Source organism: Colletes latitarsis, chromosome 11 (assembly GCF_051014445.1).
Source record: "Colletes latitarsis isolate SP2378_abdomen chromosome 11, iyColLati1, whole genome shotgun sequence".
In the NCBI taxonomy this organism is placed as follows: domain Eukaryota; kingdom Metazoa; phylum Arthropoda; class Insecta; order Hymenoptera; family Colletidae; genus Colletes; species Colletes latitarsis.
In genome coordinates, this window is record NC_135144.1 from 27,653,729 (window position 1) to 27,667,470 (window position 13,742).

Below are 13,742 nucleotides of genomic sequence, written 5' to 3' on the forward strand. Positions count from 1 at the left end.
GTGGAGACGTCGAGGAAAATAAATTTGGATAGGATTCTGTGAATTTTAGCAAATTTTAGGTTATGCAGATAACAATGGTCTAAAATCAAGATTTTAGTCTTGCAGAAAATTGCAGTTTTCGTTTAGTGGTGAACATGTTGACCAGTCGATTTAAACTGAACTAAAACAATTAATTCTCAAGTTGAAATGTTAAAGAAAATAAATTTTAATGTGGTTACAAAAGTAACTACTACGATTGTAGGATTTTAGACTGGCAGTCAACGTGTTAAATAGAATTTGCCATTTGCTATTTAAATTGTAATTTTAGCGAAAACTAAAATATAGTAAATTTCAATGTGTTTAGAATCTTTGGGGGTTAAAACGAAGTAGAACAGACAAGAGCTGGGGAAAGAGGTCGCTGCAGCTGACTGGTTAACACGAGTTTCTGTGTTACGAATATCATAGACTCGACTAGGAAGATCTCACGAGAAAATGTCTCTGTTTGCAATTTGAAGTCAAGATTGGGTTTCTGTATCTTTTTATTCCCAGGTAGAGTTGCGTTACTGGAATATTATGGACTCAGCCGGGAAGAAGACCCAAGAGAAAATGTCTTTATTTGCAATATTGGGTGAAACAAGTACCCTTTCTTGGTGATATGGAAAGCAAGAGGGCTGATAGTTCTGGGTTATGGCCGTGTGATCTTTTGATCATGCTGGTTATAGACAGTTCCCTTTAAGGTAGCAATATTCCCTTGGAATTTTTCCAGTGAACTTACACTGCACGAAACGTTGCTCGAATAAAATAGAAATTTTGAATTAAAAGACTCATATTAGGAAATCCTACAGAGAAGACCCAAGAGTAAGAAAGTCTCGAAAAGATTAAGAATCGCTGATTTACACGGTCCAAATTTATAATACAATCATAATATCGAACACTGAAAAGATAACATAATCAAGAATCAAAAAAAATTGCATGATTCTGTGCAAAACTGAAGTTTCTCGAATTTGTATAGTTCGATCAATTTGTTTTATAACAAGCACAACACACAATGTTTGGAGCTTTCTTGAGTATTTCTAGAAAGTTAACGAAGGGACGAAAGAAGCTTTGAACTCACAAAGTTCCGTCGATTCTTCGCGTATCATAATTTTCCCTTCGCGTTACGTCATCTCCGCTAGATTTACGTACAGGATGAAACGTCCAACTTTTCCACTTCAAATGGCCCTTAAATCAACTGTTGCATATAAAATGTTTTCATACAGAAGTTGCATTTCCTCCTATCAAGGGGGCACGTGATGTATGGTTCGCTTTTTCGCTACCTTACTTTTTTACGCGTTATCTTCGATGTATTAAATGGAACGAACTGTTCGAGGAAGAATCGAACTCTAAATAAAAGAAATTACCAGAGTACCTGTGATCTAATATTAAAATATTAATATTGCAAAAAATTCGAATAGTAGATTAAATTGATCATCTGTATGAAAACAATTTGAAAATTGAATTGATTAAATTATAACTTTCGTTTCGAAAAATCGTCGACCATGACGATATCATAGCTCTAGCTTTCGTCGATATTATAATTTCGGCGTAAATTCGAACCGTGCAAACGTATTCAATGACTCGGTCGAACGATGCGGTGATTGTTAGGTGTGAATGCCAAGATTTGTCGATTATTATAAAACCTGGATTAACGAAGGGTCAAATTCTAATGTTGAGTTTCATTAATTAGAGTAGACTCGAGCATCAGTTTAGCTTGATGAAAATTTTACACTTTATAAATAGTGTATTTTCTCCCCAGAGTCTCATCTTTCCACCATTTTCAAAATGTTCACCAGCTAGTCTCGAGAGCCCCAAGGTGCGTCTCCCACAGTAGCATTGCAATTATATTTTCAATTTTCCGCCAGAGATCTTGCACAGTGTGTCGCCTCGTATCATAAACACGTTCTTTCGTCATCTTTAGCAGCCTGAAATTGCATGGCTCTTCTTCCGATCCATCGCCGTCACACGAGGCGCAAGATCTCCGACGGAAAATTACAAATATGATTGCAACAATACTGAAAGAAATTGCCTCGGGGCACCCGGGGACCAGCCGGAGAATATTCCAAGAATTTCTTCGCGACGATAGCGAACAAGCAAAGGCTCTTTAAAAATGAAATACGTTCCTTAATGGCGTATATGGCGTCATCAATTTTTTAGAAACGTTGCTCCCGTGGAAACGTTCATCTTAAGCACTCTGTATTTTGGTGCTTCTGTGAAATAAAATTTGACTTGACCAGTCTACGGTTAAAACCAGTAGTTTTTTAAATAGAACCAAGTTGAAACGAGGTAGAATAGTGGAAAATTAGTTCCTGGTATTTTGAAGTTTAAAGCTGTTTAAAAAATGGGTTCGTTCAAGAACTAGTTGTCAGAATTGTAGACTCTTATTGTAAAGTCGAGTCAACGAAAGAATCAACGAAGAACGAGAAACTTTGGACCATTTGCCCCGTCGAGGGACCTATTCCACCTTCCACCGTCTGGAGGTTTGGATACTCAAATTTTAATACGATAATTCGTGTTTTCCATGTAACGATTTCACACCAGATTCAAACGAAATAATTTTTATTTCGAAGAAAATTGTCCCGCGGAAAAAACAACCCGTGGCGATAGAAATTATTTAGACCCGTCCCTGGTGGACCGCTTTGCATGTTTGGTGTACCGAGGCAATTAATTTGTTTGCAAATTTGTTCGTCCGACAGCGATAATTAAATGTGTAATTTAGGAACCGTTGTTGATTTAATTATTGTACATATTTCGATAATGGATATTCCAATATCGAGGCATTTTAGAAGCTGTGAAGCCATTGAATTTCGTGGCTAAACAGTTACGGCGGTAGTATTTAATAAATATGGCCTTCCATTCATAAATTTTACGGTCGATAACTTTTTGGAAAATAAAATAATAGTCTAAATTTAACGTATAAAGTCAAAGCGAAGAATTGATAATTATAAAATCGTTCCGAATTCGTATTTAAAGCTAAAGATTAGATTTAAATTTAAAACGTGTGGCGTCACCTCCCGTAGTCGCCACCAGAGGGCTACGCTCTCGTCTTTCTCGCAAGCACTCGACCGACAGTCAGAATTACGACAGTCATTTCAATAATTCTATTAATAAAAATATGAATTTGCATAAAAGAATCCACAGTCTACTAAAAGATACAAAATGATATTTCAATTTCTCTTCGTTCCTTCTCACACACGCTTTAAAAAGTATATATCGACCATTTCCTGTTCACCTAATCAAACGTTAAGTAAGCTACCATATAATTCAATTTCCATGAAAGGAATTTCGATGAAAACCACGAAGTTAATGAAAAATGCTCTCGATGACTTACCTCGAGGTTAATGGCGGGACGGGCGTAGCTGGTTCCATGCGTATTCTGGGACTCGATGGTCGCGACTCCATCATTTCCTCGGCATCCAGCGCCTCTGTGTCCATCGAGGAACGTTGCTGGTGCTGGAGGAGCAGGAGGTGCCTCCTCCTCGAGGACGGTGTCAGAAGGGCCAACGAGTCGGCCTGGAGGACCGTCGCCTGTGATTCGTTCCAAATTCCATCGCTGTGGTCCCTGGTGACGTCGTTGGTTAACGAATCGCTCGAAGCGAACGGAGACGTGATCAGACCGGAAATGATGGTCCCAGGACTGAAAAGTAACGGACAGACTTGCCCCGGTTGACGCAATAGATGCGACGGCGACAAGTAATCTCGCGGACTCTCCAAAATCCTTCGCGTCGCTGGAACATCAGAAACGACGTTTCGATTTTTAATAATAGACTTTTATTACCATGGGAAAGAAATATTTTCTTGCATGCTCGTAGAACTTTTTGCTGACGTTGCTGATCGAAACGTTTTGATCGATTTCTACAAGTACACTTCAGATTTAATTAATCCGTACTGAGTGTCCTTAATGTTTTCCATTCACCTTCGAATATTTTTATCGATCCGCGTTTCAATATCGCTGCATTTTTATTTATTTACCAAGGTTATTCGCCAGATTGAAAATAGAAATAAAACGAGGACAGGAGTAGGTCTTGCAACAGATAGTCATTGAATTTTGAGTAAGGCAGGGTGCGTAATTTTCTTGAAATCAATTATCGTTCTTTCCTCGAGGGATGCATTTTCCAGCTGATAGAACGTTCTCTAAACAGCTGCAATAGTTATTGAGAAACCATCGATGATATGTGATCCAATAATTACGTTATCGACGATGCCGCGCCGAAGTTTAGAGCCCATCGATACCGGATACGCCATCGAACGCATTTAATGAGGATTTTCAGGGGACCAATAATGTAAATTACGTCTATTAACGCGGTCAATGTTGGCGAATGTCGTAAACAAACTTGAAATATCGCGGTTCGAACGATGTTTATCCGGGAACGAAGGTTCCTCTTTAATCTAACGATGAAAAAAGAATCGTTTCGCTGGCTCGACGCTTACCAAGGAAATAACGTTCGACTTTTCAAAGAGGATATCACGCCAAAAAATTTGTCAAATCAAGATTTCCAATTAGTCAAGTGCAGGAAAGATTATCTTTAGATGGAGCATTCGTTTCGAGGGACGCGAGTTTGCGTTCTTGTACCGAGTTTCAATTCGTATCGTCCGAAAATTCCATAAAGTCGATAATTTTACAAAACCAAAATGACGAACGCGTCGAACGGAATTAGTCAACTCGACGGGAAAACCATCCTATCGATTAATGCGATAAATTTGCTAACAACGAATTAAAATCGCGTCGACTGTCCCCGATGATCGAATACGCTTTGCGCGAGGGTGAAATTTCGTTAGCAATAAACGAATCGAAAGCTTAATTTAATACAGACGCGATCGTTACAAACGTTCCGCTTATTTTCTAACAATTTTAAATTGTATTCGTTCCAAAGGGAACCGAGCGGAGTTCGAACGACGAAATAAGAACCAACCGCGAAACAAAGATAAATAGCCGTCATTTTTTCCTCCCCCCTCCCCCCGTTTGAAATTGTCGTGTTACGATCATAATAAAAAGTTCCGTTCGAAAGGAGTCCCCGTTTCGCGGCGAACGGTTCGAGATTTATCGAGAAACTTCTCGAAAACGTCGACGGGGCTGCGAAACTAACGGTGAGGAAATAATTTTTCATACTTGGTACTGCGGTCGGCGACGTGGGGGACGTGGGGAGAGATCTGGGCAGCATAAAGTCATCCGATGTTAAACCTTGCACGCCATCCTCGAGTGATACGCTTCTCTTGCGGAAAAGTCCTCGCCGGATGAGATTCTCGTGAAACTCCTGCAACGATATCGAGAAACATGGCGGCGACAGCTTCTCGGGAGGGGGTGAGGTGGGACAATGTATCGGGAAAGGTTACATAAATGCCAGGTGACCCACGATCCACGAACCAGCGACCCGCGATTCCCATAACAACTGATCCATCAATCGGGAACAACATCGAAAAAGTCATTAACCCTACCGAACACCGGAGCCACCATTTAACCTTTTCGGATCTCGCGTGCATTATAGTGCTCGTAAATATCAGGACACGGAACGCCGTCGAACTCTGGGGCTATCGTGGTTAAAAGACGGCTGGAAAATTTTTGTAGACTGGGGACCTTTATGCATATTCATACTTTCGTTGATAGGATTCACGAAATGGGAGCTTTTCTTATATTTTTACACGTTAAGTGTATTCTGTTGTTTCTTGAGATATTTTGAAGATTTCGTAAAAGTCAATTGCACGTAAGAGGCCATTTTATAATATCATTTTAAGAAACTATAATTTTGTTGATTTTTGTCAGCCAAAGGTAACCTGTTAGAATCTGTAAATGCTCAGTTTTGGGGGTTGGGAATCTTATCTAGGATCATTTTGAACCTCCACTATTTCGTTAAAAATTTCCTATAAATGCATAAACATCCACAGTCAACTAAGAAGCATGTATTTTTGTTTAGGTCTGATAGTTTGTTTAATGGAAGCTAGTTTCGCGGTGACTTCCATGACAACTACATTCCTGGGGGTTGTCAATATTGATATATAGACACCGCTTTGGTTATTGGGACAATGACCAGGGGGAGTGTGTCGTATCCTGTTCGAAGGCTTATGCTTCGAGGATCACAATGAAGGTGGTTTGGGTTAGGGACCCTCCCGTTTACGGAGATACGGGGGGTGCACGAAGGGCTATCTGGATAGGATTTCCATTCAAAGTACTCCCTTTTGCAAACAAATCTATCGGTCCTATTGAAATCAGAATTGTGCAAATTTTGTTCACGAACTAACGAGTACAATATCCGTCTTATTTATTCATTTATTATGCTCCAATTATTAACGCAAGTTTGCACAGAGGTAAATAAACATATGTACGCATAAGGGGGGAGAAAGATTACATAAGCAAGTACATGAAATTACGAATAAAGATTGTGGGAATTAGGAATTTATAGGTAGCATTCAACAATTTACAGAATATTAAAAAATTCTTTGAGATACGTTTAATACATCCCTAAGGACTACAACATACTCAAAGTTGATCATAATATGAGAACTAGCTCTAAAAAGGGAGGTGGAATGACTCATGACCATCATAGGAGGTTAGAAGAAGAAAGCATCGATCAAAATAGGGAGGGAAATAGCTCTACCTAAAGGGGTCCTCCTTAAAAATGATTATTTCTTCAGAATCACGAGATCATGCCTTGTCACCTACATAACAACCTTTTCTCCTGACTTTTATAGTTTTAATGATCGGCAATTTTTTCGAACGATTCGATCGTTTAATGTTTCGATGGTTGGAAAAATTACTTGCCTCTTCGGGGGGATCGTCATGGGGCGAAACTACCCTGAGCAAGGACAGTTCCTCTGGCGTCGAGGAGAATTGGACGGGTGCTCTGACGGTCCTGCCCCAGGGGTCCTGGTGGTTCCTTCTGCAGGTGTGAGGATAGCTAGGCTCGCCAGCCTCGCCTACGAGCTCGCGTCTCTCCACGCGAATCTCGCCATCGGATAGGGTCTTCTGCAACGGCAGAAACCTCATCGTCGACTGAGATATCCGGTTGAGGAGGGCACGAGCATCCGGCGACACTGGCGCTGGCTTAAAGTCTATGAGGATCTCTTGGTCCTCCAAGTCGACGGACCTTCGTTGATCTTCAAGCTGAACAAGAGAAGTTGAAACGCAGAGTGGCGAGCACGAGCTTCTGAACAATTACCTTTCGTGCTCTACTTCGCGAGGTAACGGGCAAAAGCGAATTTTTAACGACACACCGGGCAAGGTTACGTTTCTAATTTATTCCTCTCCCTGGTAATTACTTCTCGTTTGAATTTATCACCGGGCCGAGAATTTTATTTAAAGCGTTAGTCGTCGAAATTTATTACGTTCTCCGTTTTCTTTAATCGATATTGCGGTATAATTGAAATCGTTTGGGGAGCAACGCACGTCGCCATTCGCAAAACTGGACAAAGATGAAAAGATGACGAAACGGGAAGCATCGATCAATATGTTAATATCCGCAACGACGTGTGTCCTTTAATTACAGTACACTAACAAGCTTTTGCTCTCCACCACGTCTATTTTGTTACCAGACAGTAATTCGATCACGCTACCATTACAATCTGCCATAAATGGGTTCGAAATTTGATTCTTGTTCGGCCATCCTTGTTAACAGAGTGGAATCGACTGTCTATGGCTACGGGGCTTCGTTGATTTATGTAGAACACGCCCTCAAAATAAATTAATTAATCCCATTCAATTTGGTACGGCGCTTTGACAACGGCGTCGCGAACAATTTTGACACAGTCACAGACGTTCTGTCAAAGTCTACGTTCAACTCGAGTGCTCGACGATTCTACGACTGCAATTAAACGTAGAATTATTCCTACCTTATGGATCAACTGTAATGCGAATCTATAATTCGTGATATTGGTATAAAAGGCTATGTTTAAGAGGGTCGAATTTAAAAAAAATTGTATAATTGTTATTTAAAGATCATGGTAGATTATATTTTTTATACGATTTTTCTGAGAAACTTAGCAGATTATAACTCTCTTTTCTTTTTTCTTGAATTTTAAGAAATCGTATAATTTTCATTTAAAAATTCCGGTAGATCAACTTTCGATACGATTTTTTTGAGGAACCTAGTAAATTATCTCTTTTCTCTTCTGTGAGTGCTCCACCAGACCTTCTCAAATCGTTCTTATAACTGATTATCAGGGAGCTTAAAATTTTCACTAAAAGTTACATAATAAAATGACCAAAATTCGAACATTTCTGTTTTTCGTAAAACTTGAGAAAATGTCGAGTAGTTAAATTTCGCATTGCATGTTAATGTTTGGAACTCGAGTTGGCCATCGTGGGAACAAACTTTCGACTCCGCATTGAATGGCCGTCGACCGGATTGAAATTGAACGTAGATGCTTAATCGTCGAACGCCTAATCGATATACCCATTATGACAATGCTGACATTTTACTTGTAAAATTGAACCGAACGGAAGCGACGAGAACGTTTAATCCAATGCGAAATGCGCAATCTAATAATTCGGGATGTTTTAGATCGATCCTTCACCGGCGGCGAAATTGAAATCTGTAATATCCTGCTCTCGATCAAAAGCGATATCAACTACAGAGATGCCTGCAACGACGAGGGACCGTTTCCAACCGACTCTGCTGCTCGAAGTAACAGAATCAATGTGATTCGACTCGAATAGCACTGTCGCGGCAATAATTTAACGCGAATTTACCCGGAACAGTTTCACCGCGATTTTACTATACGGCCATTGTAAGTTTACAGTTCTAAACTTTGGCTAGCAAACACCGCTCGATGCACGAGACAATCGAATATTCCGTGCATGGTTTTGTAATACGAAAGAACAGCAACGCCGTCGAACTTTACGACCGTCCCAAATCCTCTGTCCCGAATTATTACGAAAACGTTCCAAAATCCAAAAAAAATGGTCTGTTTTACCGACCAAGCAAATATCAAATTTTTTCAGTATCGATAATTATATCGAATTCACGTTGAAGCAAAGTATCAATTGGCAACTTACGACTCCTCCTACAATAGACGAACAATTAAATTTACAGATCGATTCGAATAGTGTAAATTATTCAACGATAACAACACCCGCGACCCACCAAAACCATCGAATGAATAAATAATTTATACTCTCGATGTGTAGTATTTAATATTGCAAATTAACGTGTAAAATTAATCGCGTTTATTACGAGTATTGCCCGGTCATCAAACTTTTCCTTCGCGAATCTTTCGTGTATTCGTTTCTAAAGGCAACGTCCCAATTTCTCGACTCGATTCCAAGCCCCCGACTATAATCAAAGTTAGTTCCCCGTATTAATTTAAAGACTTACGAGGTTCGCCATGTGCTCGATGTCCCCGTTGGTCAGAACTTCTTCGAGGGCGAGGGGGGCGCTGGCGGCGTGAGGGGGCGGCGTGTCGACGAGGAACGGGGACCTCGGTGGTTCCTCGCTCTGCGTCCTGTGCAGGGGCTCGTGTTCCGTTTCCTCCTTGCCAGTGGCGCCAACCTGACCGCCGCCCAACGGCGTGCCCAGCTGGCCAGCCTCCGAGTAACTTTTCGTCAGTTTTCGTCCGTTGAAGAGGCCGTTGGTCTGCGCCCCCTGGGACACCATTTTCACCCGGTGTATCGTCCTCGGGCTGAGGCTGACGGGTATTCGACCGCGAAACACGGCCGGGATTTCCGTCTGGGTCGCCTGAGTTTTCATCGCGCCGCGTTTCGGTGGCTTTTCTGAAACGAAATTCACGCTAAATCGGCTAAAATTGACGAACGCGTTTCGTAGCTGATTGGACCCGGAATGAGAACGGCGGGAACAAACGCAGGATAGGATTACCAACGGTCGAGCTGATTCGCGAGGGAAGAGCGTTTGGGAACTGTCGGTGACACGAGAAAACGGTTCTTAAGAGGAAAGATCGCTGTGTTCCAAATTTTTGGGGGATGAAAGGGGGCAGATGATGTTTGGGATCATTTTTATTTTTGTGATCGCTTGGAATTTCGAATAAAAGTCTATTGGACGTAGGAGGCCATTTTATATCATTTTAAGAAACTATAATTTTGTTGAATTTTGTCAGCTAAACCCCTTAGAATTTATGAATGCTCAGTTTGTGGAGGTTAACGGGTTCACTGTCCGGTTTCTCAGCGGTATATCCAATAGCACGGTGACATGACCCACATACGAATCATGGACAGTGAACGTGTCAAGGTTCCTATCAGCGATCGAATAAAAGTCAACTGGGCGCCATTTCGTTTAAACTTCCACGGTAGCTACTCCACCATTTTCAAAATTCTAAACTATAATTTAACGAAACCATAATTTCGTAGATTTTTGCTAGCCACAGGTAACCTCTTAGACCCTGGAAATGCTTAGTTTGCGGACGTTAGGATTCTTATCCACAGTCGCATAAAAGTCAATTGGCCGCACGAGACCGTTTAGAAGTCGCTCCCGCCGTTCCGTTTAGTTACTTCCTGCTTTATCTCTCGTGTCTTCGCGTAAACTTGCAGACACTTTACGTGTCGTGCAGAAAGGCAAACTGGCACGGTGTATAACTAGAAGTCGCGACGTCCACGGGATTTACAGCCGGAAAACTAGCTTTTAACGCGCCGTTTAACTTGTTAAAATGTATCCGCGTACCTTAAAAACCAGCTTCGATAACGAAGCCATCCCAGTGTTGAATTTTTCCTTTCTTTACCGAAATTCAACTGTGATCGAACAGGCCGTGTATCTTCGAGGGATCGGTCCACGTAGAATCGGAAACGGATTTTCTTCGACGCAGAAATTACCCTGGGTAACGCAATTCATCCCGCCAGGGTAATTCGACGTTCGTTTGGAATTAATCGAGGAAGCAGAATTAATGCCTTCATCGACTCGGTTCGGCGCCACTTGCGAATCGAGACTGCTATCGATGCTGCGAAACTACTCGGAATCGTTATCATTTCCTACGCGAATTCAATATCAAGTCCCATTGGACCGCGTATATTGGCAATTTGGCGGCTAATATTGAGTTAACAGCCGGTCTCTGAGCGAGAAGTTAATGCTTGAGTAGGCCCGATAATCTGCAGAGCATGTGGAGTAGAAATGGAAACGAGCCACAGGGTCCCTCCCAACGCGATGCAGTGGAGCCTCGATTATACAAAGTGCACGCTGGTCAATTTTAATATTTTTAATCGAGCCTCCCACCTCCGGAAGCCAAAGGCCGCCTATCGACCACACCTAAATTTTAAGAACATCCGAACAATAATTACAACGCGATCTTCGTTTCATATTTTACAGTTTCGATAATATTTTACACTCGATTGGAAAAGTGTTCTTTCGGTTCGGAATAATATATTTCTGAATTTAAATTTAGTTCCCCCCAGCAGCCTAGTTGGCGCGGGTCCAAGGGTTAAACGTACGTGTCTGAAAAATGATGAATCGACTTTCATTCTTCTCGTCTCGATTCGAAATCTTTCGGGGAAGCAATTACCAGAATTAAAATTTTGTAGTTCCGTAACAAGTGGATTATTAATTCCCGTTTAGGAATCCTAGAGCCCAGCGCCATCTTGGCGTTGCTATTTATTCAAATATTGGTCGCGAGAGGCTGGAAATGTTCGCCGCGCAGACCTTAAATCTCATAAAAGTTTTCGCTCCGGGATCCAAAAGCGTAACTTTAAGGGGAAAGACTTTTAAGCGTGCCATTCTATAGAAACACTTTTTTAAAGAGTGTCCTTAGTCCAGTGAGGATCTATTTAGTTACACGAGAAGGCGTGTATGTGCTTTTGAGGAACGAGTGGAGCTACGCGTTTCGTGAAAAAGTCAGTCGAGAGTCGGCTATGAAAGAGTGTGAATACGTGAAAATTGACCCGTAAAGTGCAGTGGTGAGATTCGCGGAATCAAAAAAAGATTTCTTATCCTTATTATTCCCGCGTGGCGCCATCCAGTTATCAAAAACAGAGCGCATCTTTCCTTTCCTTTTTTCATAAACAACGTATAAGTTCTCTTTGGAAGGCATAGTTTGTAAAATGTTTCTCCTAAGACCTCTATTTTTAGGTCCTCTCGAACGCTTTGAGGTTAGAAAACCTCGTTGATACTTGTTTTAATCAAACTGTTGGGAAGAAAACTTTCTCCACGGAGATTAAGAATAAATTGTCGGTTTCGTAGAAATTGCAGATTTTCGGTAGCCATAGTCTCTTAAATATTCAAACGATTAAAAAGTTTTGCGACACCCCGAGACGCCATATTGTATCTTTATTTATTTTACGAAGTATCCGCGTCCTCGAGGGAAGATAATTAATCTTAATCTCCGCGTTGAAAGGTTTTTTTTCGATTTCATTTAAAAAATTATACACGCGGTCGTCTGACCTCAAATATTCTCGAGGATCGAAAAGTGGAGCTGGAAACTTTCGTTGGAAACTTAAATATTACTTTCTTTGTGCTTCCCTCGGTCGTTTATTAAACGTCTTTATTACGAAAAACGCGCAGACACCGGTACATAATTTAACGGGCAAACGCAAGGAGGGGATGTATAAATGCGTGAAAGACGAGATGCGGCTGAAGTGCCATTATTAAACTTGAGCTCGGAGTTATCCTACAAAGGAGAGCTCGATCGCGAGGATACTCCGCTGCAATTACTTTATTCGTATCCTTTTCTTCGCTTAACGCAGAAGAAATTGACGGAGCAAGAATTTGAATGCTTAACTTCCTGTAAAAGTGCCTTTCCCGCGAGTGACGCGCTAATGCAGACGCAGAGTACCGTTATCTTTCGTCCAAGAAATTTACAATTTTTCAAATTCACAAAACTGGCGATAAAAAAATCATTGACGGTAATTAAAATAGGATACTCTCTTGCATATTCGATAAAGGTGGATGTTTGGGGTTGCATCCCGGAACGCAGGTGAATCGAGCGCAGAGAGAACGATAAAATTTTACGAAGCTCTTTTGACATCGACGCGAAAGTGGCTCGAAAGAAAAAGAGTGCAAATTGGTTGTTACAAGAGGATAATGATCCCAAACAAGAGTCGCCTCTGCAGACAATGGAAAGCAGAAAATGGCATTAAAGTATTGGATCCGCCATCCCGGGAGTCGCCAAACGCGAATCCAATCGAAAGCGTGCGAAGCAAGAGGCTTGAAGCTTCGCGGGGAACGCGCTTTGGAATATAAAACAATTAACTGGACGGGTGCAGTTAATATGCAGATCCCCGGTTTCGAGGATACGCGATTAAGTTAAACGAAAAGCACGCATTCGCGTTGTAAGGCAATTTTCAACGAAAATGGTGAAATTTTGTTGGGACTTTGCACCCATGTCGATTTAATTATTCGGTTTAGGAATATACAGGGTGATCGGCCACTCCTGGGAACAAATTTAACGGGGGATTATTATAGGAATTATGGCTGTTTGAAAATTGGACCACTTTTATGGGATTTTTCTCATTTTTTGGGGTCAAGGAACAACTTTTCGAATATTTTTAGAATTTCTACACATTCTATACTAAAATACGCGTCGTTTGGCTTTTTGAACATTAAAATCGTTCAACCCGTTCAGAAGTTATGGTGTTTTAAAGATTCGCATGAAATTTACGGGAAGCATTTTTGGCCTGAAATTATATTTTTGGTAAGGAATTTTTTTCTCGAAAATGCGTAAGAGTTCGGGGGTACGTGTAATGACCGAAAATGATTGTAATCGACCCCTGTAATTGAAAATAATTTTTTTAGAACGATTTGAAAAATTTTAATTTCGTCGAAAAATTTCACACCTTCTCGAATTTTTTTCTAGAAAGT

General features: G+C 41.1%; 1 protein-coding gene across 4 annotated transcripts in view; it reads right to left on the bottom strand.

Annotated features, from left to right (window-relative positions):
• The window catches only part of LOC143348526 (uncharacterized), a 101,980-nt gene that overhangs the window by 56,785 nt on the left and 31,453 nt on the right, over window positions 1-13,742 (bottom strand). For 3 of the 4 annotated variants that reach the window (XM_076778821.1, XM_076778820.1, XM_076778823.1), the window contains exons 4-7: window positions 9,324-9,718; window positions 6,773-7,114; window positions 5,126-5,270; window positions 3,347-3,743 (exon numbers count right to left, since the gene is read on the bottom strand). In XM_076778821.1, the coding sequence (XP_076634936.1) occupies window positions 3,347-3,743; window positions 5,126-5,270; window positions 6,773-7,114; window positions 9,324-9,718 (1,279 nt within the window). The remainder of the gene's footprint in view (window positions 1-3,346; window positions 3,744-5,125; window positions 5,271-6,772; window positions 7,115-9,323; window positions 9,719-13,742) is intronic. The other variant, XM_076778822.1, reaches the window with a different exon arrangement.